Raw genomic sequence first — 20,073 nt, forward strand, 5'->3', positions numbered from 1 at the left:
CAAGAACTCTGCAGTGGTCAAGCACCTAGTAAAACATCTGCAATCTTGCCAGAAGCCACCCATAATGGCTAAAATATAAGATTCACGAAAATACCAATGGAATTAGGATCTTACCAATGAACATGGGTGCAGCAGCTCTGATATCAGCCCAAATGCTCTTGAAGTAAGACAGGTTGGTGACAATCAAGCGGTTCAGCATTTCAGGATATTCTTGCATCTAGGGGAAAAGAAGCCATATAACTACGAAATAAGGGCAAGTGTATAAACATAATGAATGTATGAAAGACCATACCATACAACATGTCTTCCCACCTTTCATTACAGGCGCCAGTAAATCCTATTTCTGCTAATAGCACAAGTTACTACTTGTGTAACGATATATATCTGTAAGAGACATTAGTTAGTGATAGATTTCTTACCTTAGAATAATCCGCTGTAGTCAGACTGGATCCGGAAAGTTTTCTGCTTAGCAGTACCCCTGCGCGCCAGTAGGTGCCGTCGTGCGGCCCGCGTCAGTCAGTGGCGTCGTACCCGTCAGAATGACGTCACGAAGACTACTTAGGTGCCACCCATGCGCACTGACGTCAGTTCTGTACACGACTTTCCGCGCCGAAACGCAGAGCCATGCAAGACACGGACCATAGGTGCATAAAACTAGGGCCCTAAAAGGGGATGACCTTAACCCTAGCAATCAGTTCGCAGAATGGGGAGGATGGGTGGGGCAGTAAGGAATCTATCAGTAACTAATGTCTCTAACAGATATATCGTTACATAAGTAGTAACTTGTGCATCTAAAAGAGACACGTTAGTGATAGATTCCTTACCTTAGAATAGATACCCCAGCAATACCAACCCCGGTGGTGGGTCTGCGAACAAGATTACACCAAAAAGTCACGGAGAACAGAACAGCCAAAGAAGCAGTCTCTCCGGACCCGACTGTCAAGGCAGTAGTGCTTGGTAAACGTGTGCAGCGAGGCCCGAGTAGCTGCCTGACAAATGTCCTGCAAGGGAACACCACGTACCAAGGCAGTAGTGGCTGCAGTTGCCCTGGTCGAATGGGCACGCAGCCCCACAGGAGGCTCCTTCTTGGCCAAGAAGTAATATGCTTTGATGCACAAAACAACCCACCGGGAAATGGTTCGGTTGTGCACAGCCCGACCTTTCTTAGCGCCCACGTAATCAACAAAGAGTTGATCATCCACCCGGAACTGTTGTGTACGGCACAGATAGAAAGCATGCGCACGTTTTGGGTCCAGACGGTGGAGCCGCTCCTCTTCCCTGGAAGTATGCAGAGGCGTCAAAAAGGTGGGCAAAGTAATGGTCTGCCCGATGTGAAAGGGCGTAACAACCTTTGGCAAGAAAGCACGGGTCTCACTCTTCTGGCAGAGGTGATAGCAACCAGGAAAGCAGTCTTGAGAGTAAGAAGACGCAAAGGACAGTTATGAAGAGGCTCAAAGGGAGCACACATCGGAAAAGTCAAGACAAGATTCAAGTCCCACTGAGGCATTATGAAAGGCACAGGAGGAAACGTGTGTGTAATGCCTCTTGAGGAAACGGGTAACAACCGGGGACTTAAAAGAGAAGGCTGATCAGGAAGCCTCAGGAAGACGGAAACGGCAAAAAGATAACCTTTGATAGTGCCCAGAGCAGAGACCTGCTGGGCCAAAGACAGAAGAAACAGAAGAACCTCAGAAAGAGGAGCCGAAAGGGGGTCTACAGCTTTTGCTGTGCACCATGCCACAAATCTGTTCCATCGGCAGGCGTATACTGTTTTAGTGGAGGGACGCCTGGCTGCCAGAACGACATCACAGACTTCGGAAGGAAGATCGAAAGGTGTCAACTGTCACCGCTCAATCTCCATGCATGGAGGTGGAGACTGGACAGGCTCGGGTAGAGGACCGTTCCCTGCTGCTGCGACAGAAGATCCTCCCGAAGAACAAGTTACTTACCTTCAGTAACGATATATCTGTAAGAAACATTAGTTAGGTAGATTCCTCACCTTAGAATATTCCCAGGCGTCAGGCTGGATCCGGAAAGATTTTTCGTCAGCATTACCCCTGCGCGTCGCCAGGCGTCGTCTGCGGCTCCACGTCCGTCGTCGGCGCCGTGATCGCCGGAATGACGTCGGAGTACTTGGACGCCGCCCTCGCGCGCTGACGTCAGTTCTTGTACATAGCTTTCCGCACCAGGAACGCAGAGCCATGCAAGAGACCGACACTGGTGCCAAAAATTCTAGGGCCCTGAAAGGGGTGACCTCAACCCTAGATATCGGTTCGCAGAACGGGGAGGATGGGTGGGGCGGTGAGGAATCTAACTAACTAATGTTGCTTACAGATATATCATTGTGAGAAGTTGGCCTGATATATGATGTCACTAATTCTAGTGTACACCTTGTATCAGTCCAAACAACCCTTATGGTGATTGGTTGTAAAGTCAATCTTATAGACCAGCTATCCTAGTGGTAGCATGGACAAGAGCAGTCTTAGGCTAAACTCTGTATGGCATGTGAAGCCAGCTGTTATACCATTTGTAATCCCTTGAATACCAAATGAAAGGACACCACAACAGATATATATAAAAATAGAATGTATTTATTCTAGTCAAACCCTCAGCACTCTTTATGAGATTCGAGGTAAGTACAACACAGTCTTATTTAAGCATACATTAAGTCACACAGGTAAGTAATACAGTTAGGCCCTAGGGGCCACGCAAAACATATACTAAGTAAGTGGTATAAGAACCACTGTCACGAACACAGGATAGGCCTAGGGAATCGCTGGGGCTACACTATACTACCAAAGGTTAGGAAGTGGGAGGCCCACAGGATTCAGGTGCAGAGTGGAACCACTCACGCGTAATGCGTAAAAGTCGATAGAAATAGTAGTCATTAGAAATTAACAGTTTTAGGACACTTCTGGAATAGCAAGAAAGTAGAGACTCGGAAACTAGACCCTAGGATAGTCAATACCCTTGTGAGCACCGAAGTACTCAAGTTACCTAGCCCACGGGCTGCGGGTGCATAGGTGTGAACTTGCGTCGGGTTTTGTCGTTGACTTCTATGGATGCCTGAAGGAAAGTTGCTGACAGGCAGTCAGTGAAGAGTGTCCGGTGGATCCCAAGGATGGGATCAGGAAGGAAGGAACCTGCAAGCAGAAGGGACAGAGTCTAGGTCACCAGCCAGGAGCCAGGAAGGAACCAGGAAGGAACCAGGTGATGTCGTGCAGATGCAGGTGAAGAGGTGAAGCTTGTCGCAGCAGACACGGGTACCAGGAGGCGTCGAGGACGACCAGGACCAGGAGGTGAGCTGTCCCACGAAGGCTCTTGCTGTCGGCGGCGTCTATGTCGAGCTAGGACCCAACAAGCCTTGGCAAGCGGAACCCACGTAGAATGGAGGACTTGCTTCTGGTGCAGACCAGGAAGGTCTGGGGTGCTTCTCTTTCACAGAGGAGCGGTTGCCAGTCTGGAGGAGCCGGACCAGCAAGATGAAACAAAAGGTTAGTCGTCGCAGAGGCTACTAGCCAACGGGCCAACAACCGGACAACACGTCGAGCAACACAGGTGCAGAAGGGCCCCACGCAGAACACGTTAAGTGTTGGGAGCTGGTCTTCTTTGCAGATGGTGCTCGGGATTGGGGCTTCTCAATTCCCCAAGCACAGCCTCGAGGGAGCCTCGGAAGTCGCGCTAGTCAGTTACTAGCCACTTTTCCCAAGTCGCCGGTCCCACGTCCCTCGTCGCCTCCACGGGTCTCAGCTTCGCTGGAGATGTGGAGCTGGTTCAGAGGTGTCCGGAAGTCTCGGCGCTGGTCAGTCTCTGCAGTCGTCCCTCGTAGGATCTGATGCAAAGCAAAGCAGCGGTCGCTGGATGGTGCCTGGTTGCCCAGGGTGGTCACTCCTTGGCCACAAGGGAGATTTCTTCAGTCTTCTTCCTGAGGTCGAATGTCGAAGGTCCAGAGTTTCTGTTCAAGTTGCAGATTCAGGTTAATCTAATTTAGCAGGGCTTAACTAGCTACTGATATACTGGGCTAGTGGGCTGGGCTACCTGCAAGGTCCCTCCTACGGGTGGGACCAGGAAGGGGAGTGGCTACACCCCCTTTCCTTTGTCCAGTTTCGCGCCAGAGCTGGGGCTGGAGTGCCCCAGCGCCGGTTTGAACTGGACTATGCATGGGACACCTTGTGTGCCCCAGGCAGTGTCTAGTTTCTTTCATCCCTCCCTGCCCCAATACACTAACTCCTGTCTGGGGTGGTGTTCGCACCTCCCAAGGCAGGAAACCTATTGTCCAAGCCTCCTTCGCTGGGAGGACTCCCAGCAGCAGGAGGTCAGACTTGTGTCTGTGGCAGCAGCATCCATTTTGTGATGCTGGGGCTCTTGTTAACTTTAACCGGGTAAGTAGGTTTCAACATGTCTTCTCCCGCTAGAAGGGAGGAATAATATCCTCATTGCCAGAAAGGGTATTGGGGTATTATTCCACAGTGTTAGACACCTTACACGACATGTTACGATAAAGCCAAACCATAGTTACCATAACCGTTTAAGATTATAAGGTACTTTAAGAGTATATGGTAGGCTATATCATAGAACAGCTATAAGGACATGGTTCCGAAAGCTGCAGACAGGCTCAGCTCATGCTAGAGCACCAACTCACATGTTACCAAGCACTTTGCCTCCAGGATTGTTAAGGCCTGCCATAGGAGTGGCCGATAGGTACACGTGTGTCTATATATAAGGTAGGTATAGGAATACTACACCTAAGCAAGGGGCGATTACACGACCTTGCCCCAGCTGAGTGATCAGCCAGTTGTGTCATAATCGAAGGCCAGGCCAGGGGTGGCATAATACATACTGCAGCCCTTGGTAGGCCTAGGGTACACCTATGCCCTGGGTACCTAAGGTACACTATACAGGGGCCAATAAGGTAATCCCTACCAATTGGGTTATGCACCTATAGTACATAGTATGAATTTAGAGAGAGAACAGCTGGGCTGTGGGTCTGATTAGCAGGCCCACAGCCACATCTAAGTCGAAAACCAGTGAAGCAAAAGCAAAAAGTGGGGGTGAACATAGAAAGCAGACACTACTCTCCTACACAACCCCCCTCCCCCCCCAAAACTTAGGGACATTAAACTAACCTTGACCAGTTGAGTCTTCATGTTCTAAGTGGAAATATCTGGAGAGTCCATCTGCATTGGCATGGTCAGTCCCAGGTCTATGTTCCACTGTGAAGTCCATCCCCTGTGGGGAAATGGACCACCTAATAAGTTTGGGATTTTCACCCTTCATCTGATTTAGCCACAAGAGGGGCTTATGGTCTGTCTGAATCTTGAAGTGAGTGCCAAACAAGTATGGCCTCAGCTTCTTCAGGGCCCAAACCACAGCAAAGGCCTCCCTCTCAATGGCTGACCAACGTTTCTCTCTAGGGGTCAGCCTTCTACTAATAAAAGCAATGGGCTGGTCTTGACCATCTACATTCAGTTGTGAAAGAACAGCTCCCACACCCAACTCAGAAGCATCTGTCTGGACTATGAATTCTTTAGAGTAGTCTGGACTTTTCAGAATAGGTGCACTGCACATGGCCTGCTTCAGGTCATCAAATGCTTTTTGACAGCTTACTGTCCACTGAACTTTCTTTGGCATTTTCTTAGAGGTCAAGTCATTAAGTGGTGTCACAATGGACCCATAGTTCTTAACAAACTTTCTGTAGTACCCAGACAGGCCCAAGAAAGCTCTGACCTGTGTCTGGGTAATTGGAGGAGTCCAGTCCTTTATGGTCTGGATCTTGCTCCCCAGTGGTTGAACCTGACCCCCACCGACTAGGTGGCCCAGGTATACAACCTTGCTCTTCCCTATCTGGCACTTAGTGGCCTTGATAGTGAGGCCTGCCTTTTGCAGGGCCTCTAAAACATTCCTCAGGTGGACCAGGTGATCCTCCCAGGTGGAGCTAAAGACAGCAATATCATCAAGATAAGCTGCACAGTAGTCATCCAGGCCTGTAAGGACTTGATTCACCAACCTTTGGAAAGTGGCAGGTGCATTCTTCAAACCAAAGGGCATTACCACAAATTGATAATGTCCTCCTGGGGTCGAGAAAGCAGTTTTGGCCTTTGCATTCTCAGCTAGTCTGATTTGCCAGTAGCCTGCTGTCAGGTCAAATGTGCTCAAAAACTTAGCAGCTGCCAGTCTGTCAATGAGCTCATCTGCCCTAGGTATTGGGTGGGCATCTGTCCTAGTGACAGCATTGAGACCTCTGTAATCCACGCAAAACCTCATCTCTCTCTTACCATCTTGGGTGTGAGGTTTTGGCACAAGAACTAGAGGACTAGCCCAAGGGCTCTCTGAAGGTTCAATGACTCCCAACTCCACCATCTTTTGTACCTCAACTTTTATGCAGTCCCTGACATGGTTAGGTTGCCTGTAGATTTTACTCTTCACAGGCAGACTGTCACCAGTGTCCACCTCATGGGTGCACCAGTTTGTCTGACTTGGGGTCAGAGAGAACATATGTCTGTAGGACTGCAGAACTTGTCTGCAGTCCTGTTGCTGATGATCAGTGAGGCTGTCAGAAAAGACCACACCATCAACTGAGCCATCATCAGGGTTCTGAGTCAACAGGTCTGGGAGAGGGTCACTCTCTTCCTCCTGCCCCTCATCTGTAGCCATGAGTAAGCCCATGTCTGCCCTGTCAACATATGCCTTCAATCTTTTGACATGAAGCACCCTGTGGGGGCTTCTGGGAGTCCCAAGGTCCACCAAGTAGGTGACTTCACCCTTTTTCTCAACAATAGTGTGGGGTCCAGACCATTTGTCTTGGAGTGCTGCTGGGGCCACTGGCTCCAACACCCACACTTTCTGCCCTGGCTGGTACACAGTCAGCACAGCCTTTTGGTCATGCCAAGCTTTTTGGAGTTCTTGGCTTGCCTCAAGGTTTTTAGAAGCCTTCTTCATATACTCTGCCATCCTAGAGCGGAGGCCAAGTACAAAATCCACTATATCAAGTTTGGGTTCTCTGAGAGGTCTCTCCCATCCTTCCCTTACTAAACATAGGGGTCCTCTTACAGGATGCCCAAACAAAAGCTCAAAAGGGCTGTAGCCAACCCCTTTTGTGGGACCTCTCTGTAAGCAAACAGAAGGCAGGGTAAAAGGATGTCCCATCTTCGCCTAAGCTTGTCTGGTAAACCTTTTATCATCCCTTTTAGGGTCTTGTTGAATCTCTCCACAAGCCCATTGCACTGTGGGTGATAGGGTGTAGTGAACTTGTAGTTGACACCAAATTCCTTCCACATTGCAGTCAAATATCCTGACATGAAGTTGGCACCTCTGTCAGACACAACCTCCTTTGGAAAACCCACTCTGGAGAAGACTCCAAGTAGGGCTCTTGCCACAACAGGTGCTGTTGTGGTCCTCAGGGGTATAGCTTCTGGATACCTGGTGGCATGGTCCACTATCACCAGTATAAATCTGTGCCCAGATGCTGTAGAAGGGGCCATTGGTCCTACAATGTCTATCCCCACTCTCTCAAAGGGAACCCCCACCACAGGTAGTGGTATGAGGGGGGCCTTTGTGGTGCCACCTGATTTACCACTGGCTTGGCAGGTGACACAGGAGCGACAAAACTCCTTGGTATCTTCTGACATGTGAGGCCAGTGAAAGTGAGGGACAAGCCTGTCCCAAGTCTTATTCTGGCCTAAGAGTCCTGCAAGGGGAATATCATGGGCCAAGGTAAGAAGGAAGCCTCTGAAACTCAATGGTATGACCAACCTCCTGGACGCACCAGGCTTGGGGTCTCTAGCCTCTGAGTACAGCAGCCCTTCATCCCAATACACTCTATGGGTACCTTGAGCATTCCCTGCAGCCTCAGCAGCAGCCTGGTGTCTGAGGGGTTCAAGAGAAGGACAGTCTAATTGAGCCTGCCTCAGATCTGCCCTTGAAGGTCCCCGTGTCCCAAGAAACTCAACTTGATCAGGTTCCAGTTCTTCTAGGACAGTTCCTTCAGGGCTCTCAGAATCATCCTCCTGGGAGGGCTGATCCACCACCTGAGGCAGTGGGGGAGGCACAGCCTTTACCCTACTGCTCTTTCTCTTGGGTTGTGTCTGGTCCATTGTCCCAGGATCCAGCACTTGTTCAGTGTTATACTTTTTGGCCTGTGACCTGGTCACAGCAAGGACATGTGCATCTATCCCCAGCATTTCTGCATGGGTCCTATACTCCACTTCAGACCACACTGAAGTTTCAAGGTCATTTCCCAACAGACACTCTACAGGAAGGTCTGAACTTACCACAACTTTCTTGAGGCCAGTTACCCCTCCCCAGGAGAAGTTAACAATTGCCACACTATGGGAGGTAGTGGCATTGCTAGCGTTGGTCACTAGGTAATTCTCACCTAGCATGATCTGTCCAGGGTCCACAAAGGCAGGTGTCACCATTGTGACACTAGCCCCAGTGTCCCTGTAGGCCTGAGCCATTCTATTATTGATAAAAGGAGTCTGTCTGTACTTACCCAGGTTACTGGGGCCTACAGTAGAGGACAAAGCTATGTCCCCATCACAGATCAGAACAGCCTGAGTGGGTATCCTGACTAGGCCAGGACCCTCCTCAGTTCCCAGGGTTAACCCTACTACACCCTTTTGCTGGGAACCACCATTTACAGCTGGACTAGGGGGTACAGTTGCCTTAGGGGCAATGGTGGCTGGGGGCTTATCCTTTTTGGTGCACTCACTAAACCAATGTGAGTTTGACTTACAATAGTTGCACCAGGGTTTCTTTTGGCCATCTTTCTTTTTATCCTTTTTGGGACCACCCTCCCCCTGAGCCTTTTGGGGGCCTGGTGAAGACTTCTGGTCTTTTTGTTTCTGATCATTACCCTTCTGGTCTGCCTTTTTCTGATCACCGCCCTGGTTCTGGTTTTTCTGCTTAACTCTAGTGCTGACCCACCTATCTGCCTTCTTTCCCAATTCTTGGGGAGAAGTTAGGTCAGAGTCAATCAAGTGTTGATGCAGCAGCTGGTTTTGACAGTTATTAAGGATTTGTTCTCTCATGATCAAATTATACAATCCTGTATAGTCGTTAACCTTACTACCCAATAACCAGCCTTCCAGAACCTTAGTGGCACAATCTACAACGTCAGTCCAGTCCTGAGTCTGTGTCTTCTGGGTATCCCTGAACAACAACCTGTATTGTTCAGTGGTTAGGCCAAACCCATCAATCAGAGCACTCTTCAGGACAGTGTAATTGTCAGCATCCTCATCACTAACTGTGAGGAGCTTGTCTCTACCTTTCTCAGAGAAGGAGAGCCACAAGATAGCTGCCCACTGACTTTGGGGTACCTGCTGTACTTTGCAAGCCCTCTTCAAAGCAGTTATCCATTTGTGGATGTCATCCCCACACTTGTAGGGAGGGACAATCTTGCTCAGGTTTCTATTATCATAGGTCCTGTCTCTATCCTTAGGGATATTGCTGCCACCAGTGGGCTCTAACCCACTTAACTTCTGCTCTCTGGCCAGAGCAAGCTTCTCCTTGGCAAGGGCAAGTTCTTCCCTCTCAATCCTTAGATTAGCTTCCCTCATTCTGGCCTCATGCTCTTTTCTCTGTGGGGAAGTCATTCCCCTGTGAGAAGAGGCATTGGAGCTGTTAGAGACATGGGAGTGGATGGATTCCCTTGAAGGGGATCCGTCTCTCCTGCTTCTCTGGTTAAGCCCACTTGAGGGTCTGAATGGGGGGACCACAGTCAGACTCCCACGTAGGCTTAAGTTTGCCTGGCTAAGTCTCCCAACTTTGACCTGGCTGTCTACCTCATCTTCTGAAGTCCCATCTGACTCATCTGTAGTGGGTAGACCCTCACCTGTACCGAGGGTACTAGCCTGGGAGGCCCTACGAGCATCATACTCCTCTAGGATCTTTACTAGCTGAATGAGGGTAGGGTTTGAACCCTGTTTTAACTTTCTGGAGGTACACAATTGTCTAATCTCCTGAAAAGTTAGGGTATCATATCTAGAGGGGATCTTTCTAGGATCTACCCCTCCTGAGAGAGAATCAACTTGATCTCCTCTCAGAGACATGATCTAGTGAGGGTGTGGTGTGTGCACCTACCTACACTAGTTGTATCTACTAAACCTCTCTAGTAGTTGTAGTCAGGGTGTGCTAGGCCCTTCAACCTACAACAACTAAGTCCAGTAGGACCTAAGTATTATAATCTATGTTATATGTACCTAAACAATATCTGTGTGATCTTTCAATTTAGTATCTCAAGATTACAATGGTATTACAACAGCAAGCTCAGATCCCAACTGCTGCTCACCAATCTGAGAAGTTGGCCTGATATATGTCACTAATTCTAGTGTACACCTTGTATCAGTCCAAACAACCCTTATGGTGATTGGTTGTAAAGTCAACCTTATAGACCAGCTATCCTAGTGGTAGCATGGACAAGAGCAGTCTTAGGCTAAACTCTGTATGGCATGTGAAGCCAGCTGTTATACCATTTGTAACCCCTTGAATACCAAATGAAAGAACACCACAACAGATATATATAAAAATAGAATGTATTTATTCTAGTCAAACCCTCAGCACTCTTTATGAGATTCGAGGTAAGTACAACACAGTCTTATTTAAGCATACATTAAGTCACACAGGTAAGTAATACAGTTAGGCCCTAGGGGCCACACAAACCATATACTAAGTAAGTGGTATAAGAACCACTGTCACGAACACAGGATAGGCCTAGGGAATCGCTGGAGCTACACTATACTACCAAAGGTTAGGAAGTGGGGGGCCCACGGGATTCAGGTGCAGAGTGGAAACACTCAAGCGTAATGCGTAAAAGTCGATAGAATGACTAGCAGTTAGAAATTGACAGTTTTAGGACACTTCTGGTATAGCTAGAAAGTCGAGACTCGGAAACTAGACCCTAGGATAGTCAATACATACCCTTGTGAGCACCGAAGTACTCAAGTTAACTAGCCCACGGGCTGCGGGTGCATAGGTGTTAACTTGCGTCGGGTTTCGTCGTTGACTTCTATGGATGCCTGAAGGAAAGTTGCTGACAGGCGGTCAGTGAAGAGTGTCCGGTGGATCAAGAAGGAAGGAACCTGCAAGCAGAAGGGACAGAGTCTAGGCCACCAGCCAGGAGCCGGGAAGGAACCAGGCGATGTCGTGAAGATGCAGGTGAAGAGGTGAAGCTAGTCGCAGCAGTCACGGGTACCCGGAGGCGTCGAGGACGACCAGGACCAGGAGGTGAGCTGTCCCACGAAGGCTCTTGCTGTCGGCGGCATCGAAGTCGAGTCAGGACCCAACAAGCCTTGGCAAGCGGAACCCACGCAGGATGGAGGACTTGCTTCTGGTGCAGACCAGGAAGGTCTGGGGTGCTTCTCTTTCACAGAGGAGCGGGTGCCAGTCTGGAGGAGCCGGACCAGCAAGATGAAACAAAAGGTTCGTCGTCGCAGAGGCTACTAGCCAACGGGCCAGCAACCGGACAACACGTCGGGCAACACAGGTGCAGAAGGGCCCCACGCAGAACACGTGAAGAGTGGGGAGCTGGTGGTCTTTGCAGATGGTGCTCGGGATTGGGGCTTCTCAATTCCCCAAGCACAGCCTCGAGGGAGCCTCGGAAGTCGCGCTAGTCAGTTACTAGCCACTTTTCTCAATTCGCCGGTCCCACGTCCCTCGTCGCCTCCACGGGTCTCAGCTTCGCTGGAGATGTGGATCTGGTTCAGAGGTGTCTGGAAGTCTCGGCGCTGGTCAGTCTCTGCAGTCGTCCCTCGTAGGATTCAGTCGCAAAGCAAACAGCGGTAGCTGGATGGTGCCTGGTTGCCCAGGGTGGTCACTCCTTGGCCACAAGGGAGATTTCTTCAGTCTTCTTCCTGAGGTCAAATGTCGAAGGTCCAGAGTTTCTGTTCAAGTTGCAGATTCAGGTTAATCTAATTTAGCAGGGCTCAGCTAGCTACTGATATACTGGGCTAGTGGGCTGGGCTACCTGCAAGGTCCCTCCTATGGGTGGGACCAGGAAGGGGAGTGGTTACACCCCCTTCCCTTTGTCCAGTTTCGCACCAGAGCTGGGGCTGGAGTGCCCCAGCGCCGGTTTGAACTGGACTATGCATGGGACACCTTGTGTGCCCCAGGCAGTGTCTAGTTTCTTTCATACCTCCCTGCCCCAATACACTAACTCCTGTCTGGGGTGGTGTTCGCACCTCCCAAGGCAGGAAACCTATTGTCCAAGCCTCCCTCGCTGGAAGGACTCCCAGCAGCAGGAGGTCAGACTTGTGTCTGTGGCAGCAGCATCCATTTTGTGATGCTGGGTCTCTGGTTAACTTTAACCGGGTAAGTAGGTTTCAACATGTCTTCTCCCTCTAGAAGGGAGGAATAATATCCTCATTGCCAGAAATGGTATGGGGGTATTATTCCAGTGTTAGACACCTTACACAACATGTTTCGATAAAGCCAAACCATAGTTACCATAACCGTTTAAGATTATAAGGTACTTTAAGAGTATATGGTAGGCTATATCATAGAACAGCTATAAGGACATGGTTCCGAAAGCTGCAGACAGGCTCAGCTCATGCTAGAGCACCATCTCACATGTTACCAAGCACTCTTCCTTCAGGATTGTTAAGGCCTGCCATAGGAGTGGCTGATAGGTACACATGTGTCTATATATAAGGTAGGTATAGGAATACTACACCTAAGCAAGGGGTGATTACACAACCTTGCCCCAGCTGAGTGATCAGCCAGTTGTGTCATAATGGAAGGCCAGGCTAGGGGTGGCATAATACATGCTGCAGCCCTTGGTAGGCCTAGGGTACACCTATGCCCTGGGTACCTAAGGTACACTGTACAGGGTCCAATAAGGTGATCCTTACCAATTGGGTGTGTACCTAGGGTACATGGGGTCCATTTTAAAGAGAGAGCAGACAGCCTGAGACCCTGAAGCTGAGCCTGAGCAGCTTTCGGAACCATGTCCTTATAGCTGTTCTATGATATAGCATACCATATACTCTTAAAGTACCTTATAATCTTAAACGGTTATGGTAACTATGGTTTGGCTTTATCAAAACAAGTCGTGTAAGGTGTCTAAGGTGTCTAACACTTTGGAATAATACCCCCATACCATTTCTGGTGATGAGGATAGTATTCCTCCCTTCTAGAGGGAGAGGCATGTTAAAATCTTACTTTGCTGTTTAACTCTCACCAAAGCCTCAGCATCACAAAATGGATGCTGCTGCCACAGACACAAGTCTGACCTCCTGCTTCTGGGAGCCCTCCCAGCCAGGGAGGCCTAGACAATACGTTTCCTGCTTGGGGAGGTGCTAGCCCCTCCCCAGACAGACTTTAGTGTATTGGGGCAGGGGGGGCTGAAAGAAATGAGACATGCCTGGGGCACACAAGGTGCTCCATGCATAGTCCAGTTCAAACTGGTGCTGGGGCACTCCAGCCCCAGCTCTGGCTCGAAACTGGACAAAGGGAAGGGGGTGAAGACTGAAGAAATCTCCATTGTGGCCAAGGAGTGACCACCCTGGGCAACCAGGCACCATCCAGCGACCGCTGCTTGCTTTGCGACTGATCCGACGAGGGACGACTGCAGAGACTGACCAGCGCCGAGACTTCCAGACACTTCTGACCCAGATCCACATCAGCAGCGAAGCTGAGACCTGTGGAGGTGACGAGGGACCGGCGACTTGGGAAAAGTGGCTAGTAACTGACTAGCGCGACTTCTGAGGCTTCCTCGAGGCTGTGCTTGGGGAATTGAGAAGCCCCAATCCTGAGCACCATCTGCAAAGAAGACCAGCTCCCCACACTTCACGTGTTCTGCGTGGGGCCCTTCTGCACCTGTGTTGCTCGACGTGTTGTCCGGTTGCTGGCCCGTTGGCTAGTAGCCTCTGCGACGACGAACCTTTTGTTTCATCTGGCTGGTCTGGCTCCTCCAGACTGGCACCCGCTCCTCTGTGCAAGAGAAGCACCCCAGACCTTCCTGGTCTGCACCAGAAGCAAGTCATCCATCCTGCTTGGGTTCCGCTTGCCAAGGCTTGTTGGGTCCTGACTCGACTTCGACACCGTCGACAGCAAGAGCCTTCGTGGGACAGCTCACCGCCTGGTCCTGGTTGTCCTCGACGTCTCCTGGTACCCGTGGCTGCTGCAACAAGCTTCACCTCTTCACCTGCATCTTCACGACATCGCCTGGCTCCTTCCTGGTTCCTTCCCGGCTCCTCGCTGGTGGCCTAGACTCTGTCCCTTCTGCTTGCAGGTTCCTTCCTTCTTGATCCCCTCCTTGGGATCCACCGGACACTCTTCAATGACCGCCTGTCAGCAACTTTCCTTCAGGCATCCATAGAAGTCAACAACGAAACCCGACGCAAGTTCACACCTATGCACCCGCAGCCCGTGGGCTAGGTAACTTGAGTACTTCGGTGCTCACAAGGGTATTGACTATCCTAGGGTCTAGTTTCCGAGTCTTGACTTTCTAGCTATTCCAGAAGTGTCCTAAAACTGTTAATTTCTAACTGCTAGTAATTCTATCGACTTTTACGCATTACGCGTGAGTGTTTCCACTGAATCCCGTGGGCCTCCCACTTCCTAACCTTTGGTAGTATAGTGTAGCCCCAGCGATTCCCTAGGCCTAGGCCTATCCTGTGTTCGTGACAGTGGTTCTTATACCACTTACTTAGTATATGGTTTGTGTTGCCCCTAGGTCCTAACTGTATTACTTACCTGTGACACTTATGTATGCCTAAATAAGACTGTGTTGTACTTACCTCGAATCTCATAAAGAGTGCTGAGGGTTTGACTAGAATAAATACATTCTATTTATATATATATCTGTTGTGGTTTCCTTTCATTTGGTATTCAAGGGATTACAAATGGTATAACAGCTGGCTTCACATGCCATTCAGAGTTTAGCCTAAGACTGCTCTTGTCCATGCTACCACTAGGATAGCTGGTCTATAAGGTTGACTTTACAACCAATCACCATAAGGGTTGTTTGGACTGATACAAGGTGTACACTAGAATTAGTGACATCATATATCAGGCCAACTTCTCACACCAAGGACTTGGCCGTAGCCTGCGAGTCCTAAAAACGCTCCAACGCGCTATCTACCCTATTGGCAAAAAGGCAAGTGCCATCAAAGGGCATGTCCATCAGAGTGTTCTGCACATCCCCTGAAAAGCCAGTCGTTCTTAGCCAGGCGTGATGGCGTAGCGCCACTGTCGTGGAAATCGCTCTGCCAAGCGAGTCGGCGGTGTCAAGGCCACAATGAATCATGAACTTGGCTGCGTCGCTTCCTTCTGCAATAGCTTGAGAGAGCACTGTCCGGGCCTCCTCCGGACACTGAGTCAGCACCTGTGCCACTGTATCCCACACAGAGTGGGAATAGCGGCCCAAGAGGAATGCGGTGTTCACAGACCACAACCCTGAACTAGCGGAAGAGAATATCTTCTTCCCAAAGTTCTCCAGTTTCTTGGATTTCCTGTCCGGAGGTGCGGAAGGGAATGCGCTGGGGAACACAGAGGCTTGGACAACCAAGCTCTCAGAGGTAGGGTGTTGAAAGAGGAAAATGGGGTCAGATGGGCAATGACGTTGGGCCACGTTCCTTTAGACAGGAGCCCCTGTGTTGGGCCTGGACCAGGTGCCCAAAAGAACGTCCGAAAGTACGTCATTGAAGGGCAGCAGCGGCTCCGCAGAGGAAGACGCTGGCCGGATCACTTCTGTCAGGAGGTTAGTCCTGACGCCCACTGTAGGGAGCTCGAGGTGGAGAGCCTCGGCCGTCCTACGCAACACCTCTGAATAAGTACCACCCCCCTCCATAGCCACGGTAGAAGGAGACAGTAAGCCGGGTTAGGAGAAAAATCCAGTCCACCTGCGTCCTCCAAATTCTCTTCCCAGTCCGGCTCTAATTCGCATTGAGCTGCGAGAGGGTCCTCAGACCCCTCCCAGTCCATTGCAACCTGCGGAGCAGGTGGGAAAGGAGGTGGGTGGATAAAGGGATAGAAATTCCCCATTGGCAGACAACCCTTCCGGCACCGTTCCAGAGCCGGCGGCACCGATGCCGGTGGAGGTCATATGAGGCCAACCGGCATCAGCTGTGATCCAGGCATGGATCCACTGGGGTATCGCGGCGCCATCGACGACGTCGGGGCCAGAGCCGTTGAAAAAGAAAGGTGAGGACCCCGGTCAAGCCCGCGGGGTCAGTAGGCGTGCTGGCAGGGCCCGACGGGCCAAATAGGCGGACCATGGCAGACAGGAATTCCTTCAGCTGGGCGGCCGGAGTCGCCGACGGACTCGGGAAAGGCGGGTAGGCTGTCGGCAACTGTCTAGGCTCCTCCGGAGCCGCGGGGGTGGCACCACCTGCACCCTAGTCGTGCGACAGGCGTGGGGAAGGAGAAGAGCGACACTGCTTTGACTTCTTGTGCTTTGTCTTACCTGACCCCGAGTGCGAAGACTTCGAACAATGGTGGTGGCTCTGGGACCGGTCCCTCGACCTCCCACGGGACCGAGACCTTGAACGGCGCGGAGCCGACTCCCGGGCCTCAAGCAACTTTCGGTACTGCTCCCGCAAAGAACTGCAGTAGAGGCTCCGAGGAGCTTACCGGAGGTTGAAGCACTTCAGTGAGGAGGTTAGTCCTCACGGCCACAGCAGGAAGCTCCAGCCCGAGGCCTTCGGCCGCCTTGCGCAGCACCACAGAATATGTAGCACCCTCCTCCGTAGCCACGGAGGGAGGAGAGATGAAGCCAGTGTCAGGGGAGGTATCAAGACCACTGGCATCCCCCAGTTCTTCTGCCCAGTCCTGATGTAACTGCACTGCTGTGCCAGAGGGTCCTCAGATCCCTCCCAGTCATCTCCGTCATCCGACTCCTGGTATACAGGTGGAAGGGTCGGAGCCGGGCGGAAGATGAACCTGTCATCCATCGCTCAGATGCCGGGCCCGGACCGGGACTAAACCGGGGTACGATGCCGCCCGAAGGCGGCGCCGGGGACGGCACTGGAGGGGTCGGCGCCAGCGGAGGGGTCGTAAGGTTGACCGGCGTCGACCGGGATCCAGGCCTGGATCCCACGGGTACCTGCGGCATCAGGACCGAAGTCGACGACGGTGCCGGGGCCAGAGCCGCCGGCTCACTAGGCCTCCCAGTCGAGCCTGCGGGGCCCGAAGGCACTCTGGCAGGCATCGACGGCAGAGCCAGGCTCCTCATGGCCAAGAGGAAGTCTGTGATCTCTGCCGGAGTCACGTCAGACACAGGATCCGGAGGGTATGGGGTCGGACGAGACTCCTGCGGCTCCGACGAGCCGCGCGGGTGGTGCCACCCGAACCCTCAGCCGAGTCGCGCGACCGGCGAGAGAAGTCAGACGAGCGATGTCGCCTCTTCGACTACTTCTTACTGTGCCTCGACTTACCTGAATGCGAGGACTTCGACCCCGACGAGCGGTGATGGCTGCGGCTCCGCGATCGGTCCCTCGACCTCCTCCTCGACCAGGACCGTGAGCGGCGCGGAGCCGACTGCTGGAACTCGAGCAGCTTGCGGGACCGTTCTAAACTAACCTTCGAGGTCAAGGCCCGGCAGTCGAGGCACGACTCGGCATCGTGGTCGGCCCCAAGGCAATAGACACCCCGATGGTGGTGATCCGTGACCGACATCAGTCAGTGACAGGCGTCACAAGCTTTGAATCCAGACATCCCTACCGGCACCAGAGTCTAGGTCGACTGGAAATGGAACCAAAAGAGTTCAAAAAGTTTAGTCAAAAAGTGACTAAAAGGGTATGCTCTTCCCGGATCAGTGCTTACTGGCGCGAAAAAAAGAAGAACTGACGTCCGCGCGCGAGGGCGGTGTCTAAGTACTCCGACGACGTCATCCCGGCGATCATGACGCCGACGACGCCTAGCGACGCGCAAGGGTATTGCTGACGGAAAAAATCTTTCCGGATCCAGCCTGACGCCTGGGGATATTCTAAGGTGAGGAATCTAACTAACGTGTTTCTTTCAGATACCTCAGACAATGGAAGAATTGGAGAAAAGTGCCTCTGGAGAAGACGGTGACGAAGCCCGGTGGAATAGAAGGGTGGATTCTGGAAGTAAATAACCTGCAAGCAAAGGGGACAGAGTCTATGCCACTAAGGTGTGACCAGGAGGCAAGGAAGAGCAATGTTCACCAATGTCGGACGGTTCAGATGAGTTGACTGTGTCCTTGTCCCCGCAGCTGCGAAGACCGGGAGATGCTGAGGAAGACCACGAGCTGTGCATGAGCTGTCCCACGTCGGCTGTTGGTGACCAGGGGGTGGACAAGCTTGGTGGGAGCACAAACATGCCTTTGTAGCCACAACTGGTGTGGAGAACGAAGAAGGTCCAAAGGACTCACAACAAGCAGGAGAGTCAGAGCAGGATCCGAGCAAGAAAGGGACCCCACTAAATTCACCAAGAAGGAACGCCCACGGTGCAGAGGATGCAGTGAGGACACTGTATTTGTGTCATGATCTCTCATGATCAAATTATACAATCCTGTATAGTCGTTAACCTTACTACCCAATAACCAGCCTTCCAGAACCTTAGTGGCACAATCTACAACGTCAGTCCAGTCCTGAGTCTGTGTCTTCTGGGTATCCCTGAACAACAACCTGTATTGTTCAGTGGTTAGGCCAAACCCATCAATCAGAGCACTCTTCAGGACAGTGTAATTGTCAGCATCCTCATCACTAACTGTGAGGAGCTTGTCTCTACCTTTCTCAGAGAAGGAGAGCCACAAGATAGCTGCCCACTGACTTTGGGGTACCTGCTGTACTTTGCAAGCCCTCTTCAAAGCAGTTATCCATTTGTGGATGTCATCCCCACACTTGTAGGGAGGGACAATCTTGCTCAGGTTTCTATTATCATAGGTCCTGTCTCTATCCTTAGGGATATTGCTGCCACCAGTGGGCTCTAACCCACTTAACTTCTGCTCTCTGGCCAGAGCAAGCTTCTCCTTGGCAAGGGCAAGTTCTTCCCTCTCAATCCTTAGATTAGCTTCCCTCATTCTGGCCTCATGCTCTTTTCTCTGTGGGGAAGTCATTCCCCTGTGAGAAGAGGCATTGGAGCTGTTAGAGACATGGGAGTGGATGGATTCCCTTGAAGGGGATCCGTCTCTCCTGCTTCTCTGGTTAAGCCCACTTGAGGGTCTGAATGGGGGGACCCCAGTCAGACTCCCACGTAGGCTTAAGTTTGCCTGGCTAAGTCTCCCAACTTTGACCTGGCTGTCTACCTCATCTTCTGAAGTCCCATCTGACTCATCTGTAGTGGGTAGACCCTCACCTGTACCTAGGGTACTAGCCTGGGAGGCCCTACGAGCATCATACTCCTCTAGGATCTTTACTAGCTGAATGAGGGTAGGGTTTGAACCCTGTTTTAACTTTCTGGAGGTACACAATTGTCTCATCTCCTGAAAAGTTAGGGTATCATATCTAGAGGGGATCTTTCTAGGATCTACCCCTCCTGAGAGAGAATCAACTTGATCTCCTCTCAGAGACATGATCTAGTGAGGGTGTGGTGTGTGCACCTACCTACACTAGTTGTATCTACTAAACCTCTCTAGTAGTTGTAGTCAGGGTGTGCTAGGCCCTTCAACCTACAACAACTAAGTCCAGTAGGACCTAAGTATTATAATCTATGTTATATGTACCTAAACAATATCTGTGTGATCTTTCAATTTAGTATCTCAAGATTACAATGGTATTACAACAGCAAGCTCAGATCCCAACTGCTGCTCACCAATGTGAGAAGTTGGCCTGATATATGTCACTAATTCTAGTGTACACCTTGTATCAGTCCAAACAACCCTTATGGTGATTGGTTGTAAAGTCAACCTTATAGACCAGCTATCCTAGTGGTAGCATGGACAAGAGCAGTCTTAGGCTAAACTCTGTATGGCATGTGAAGCCAGCTGTTATACCATTTGTAACCCCTTGAATACCAAATGAAAGAACACCACAACAGATATATATAAAAATAGAATGTATTTATTCTAGTCAAACCCTCAGCACTCTTTATGAGATTCAAGGTAAGTACAACACAGTCTTATTTAAGCATACATTAAGTCACACAGGTAAGTAATACAGTTAGGCCCTAGGG

The 20,073-nt window shown here is 50.9% G+C and overlaps 1 protein-coding gene across 2 annotated transcripts in view; it reads right to left on the bottom strand.

The window, feature by feature from the left end:
- The window catches only part of MROH1 (maestro heat like repeat family member 1), a 2,508,022-nt gene that overhangs the window by 107,682 nt on the left and 2,380,267 nt on the right, over positions 1 to 20,073 (bottom strand). For both annotated transcript variants that reach the window (XM_085604508.1, XM_085604507.1), the window contains one exon: positions 115 to 217. In XM_085604508.1, the coding sequence (XP_085460634.1) occupies positions 115 to 217 (103 nt within the window). The remainder of the gene's footprint in view (positions 1 to 114; positions 218 to 20,073) is intronic.

This window comes from Triturus cristatus, chromosome 5_1 (genome assembly GCF_964204655.1).
Source record: "Triturus cristatus chromosome 5_1, aTriCri1.1, whole genome shotgun sequence".
Classification (NCBI taxonomy): Eukaryota; Metazoa; Chordata; class Amphibia; order Caudata; family Salamandridae; genus Triturus; species Triturus cristatus.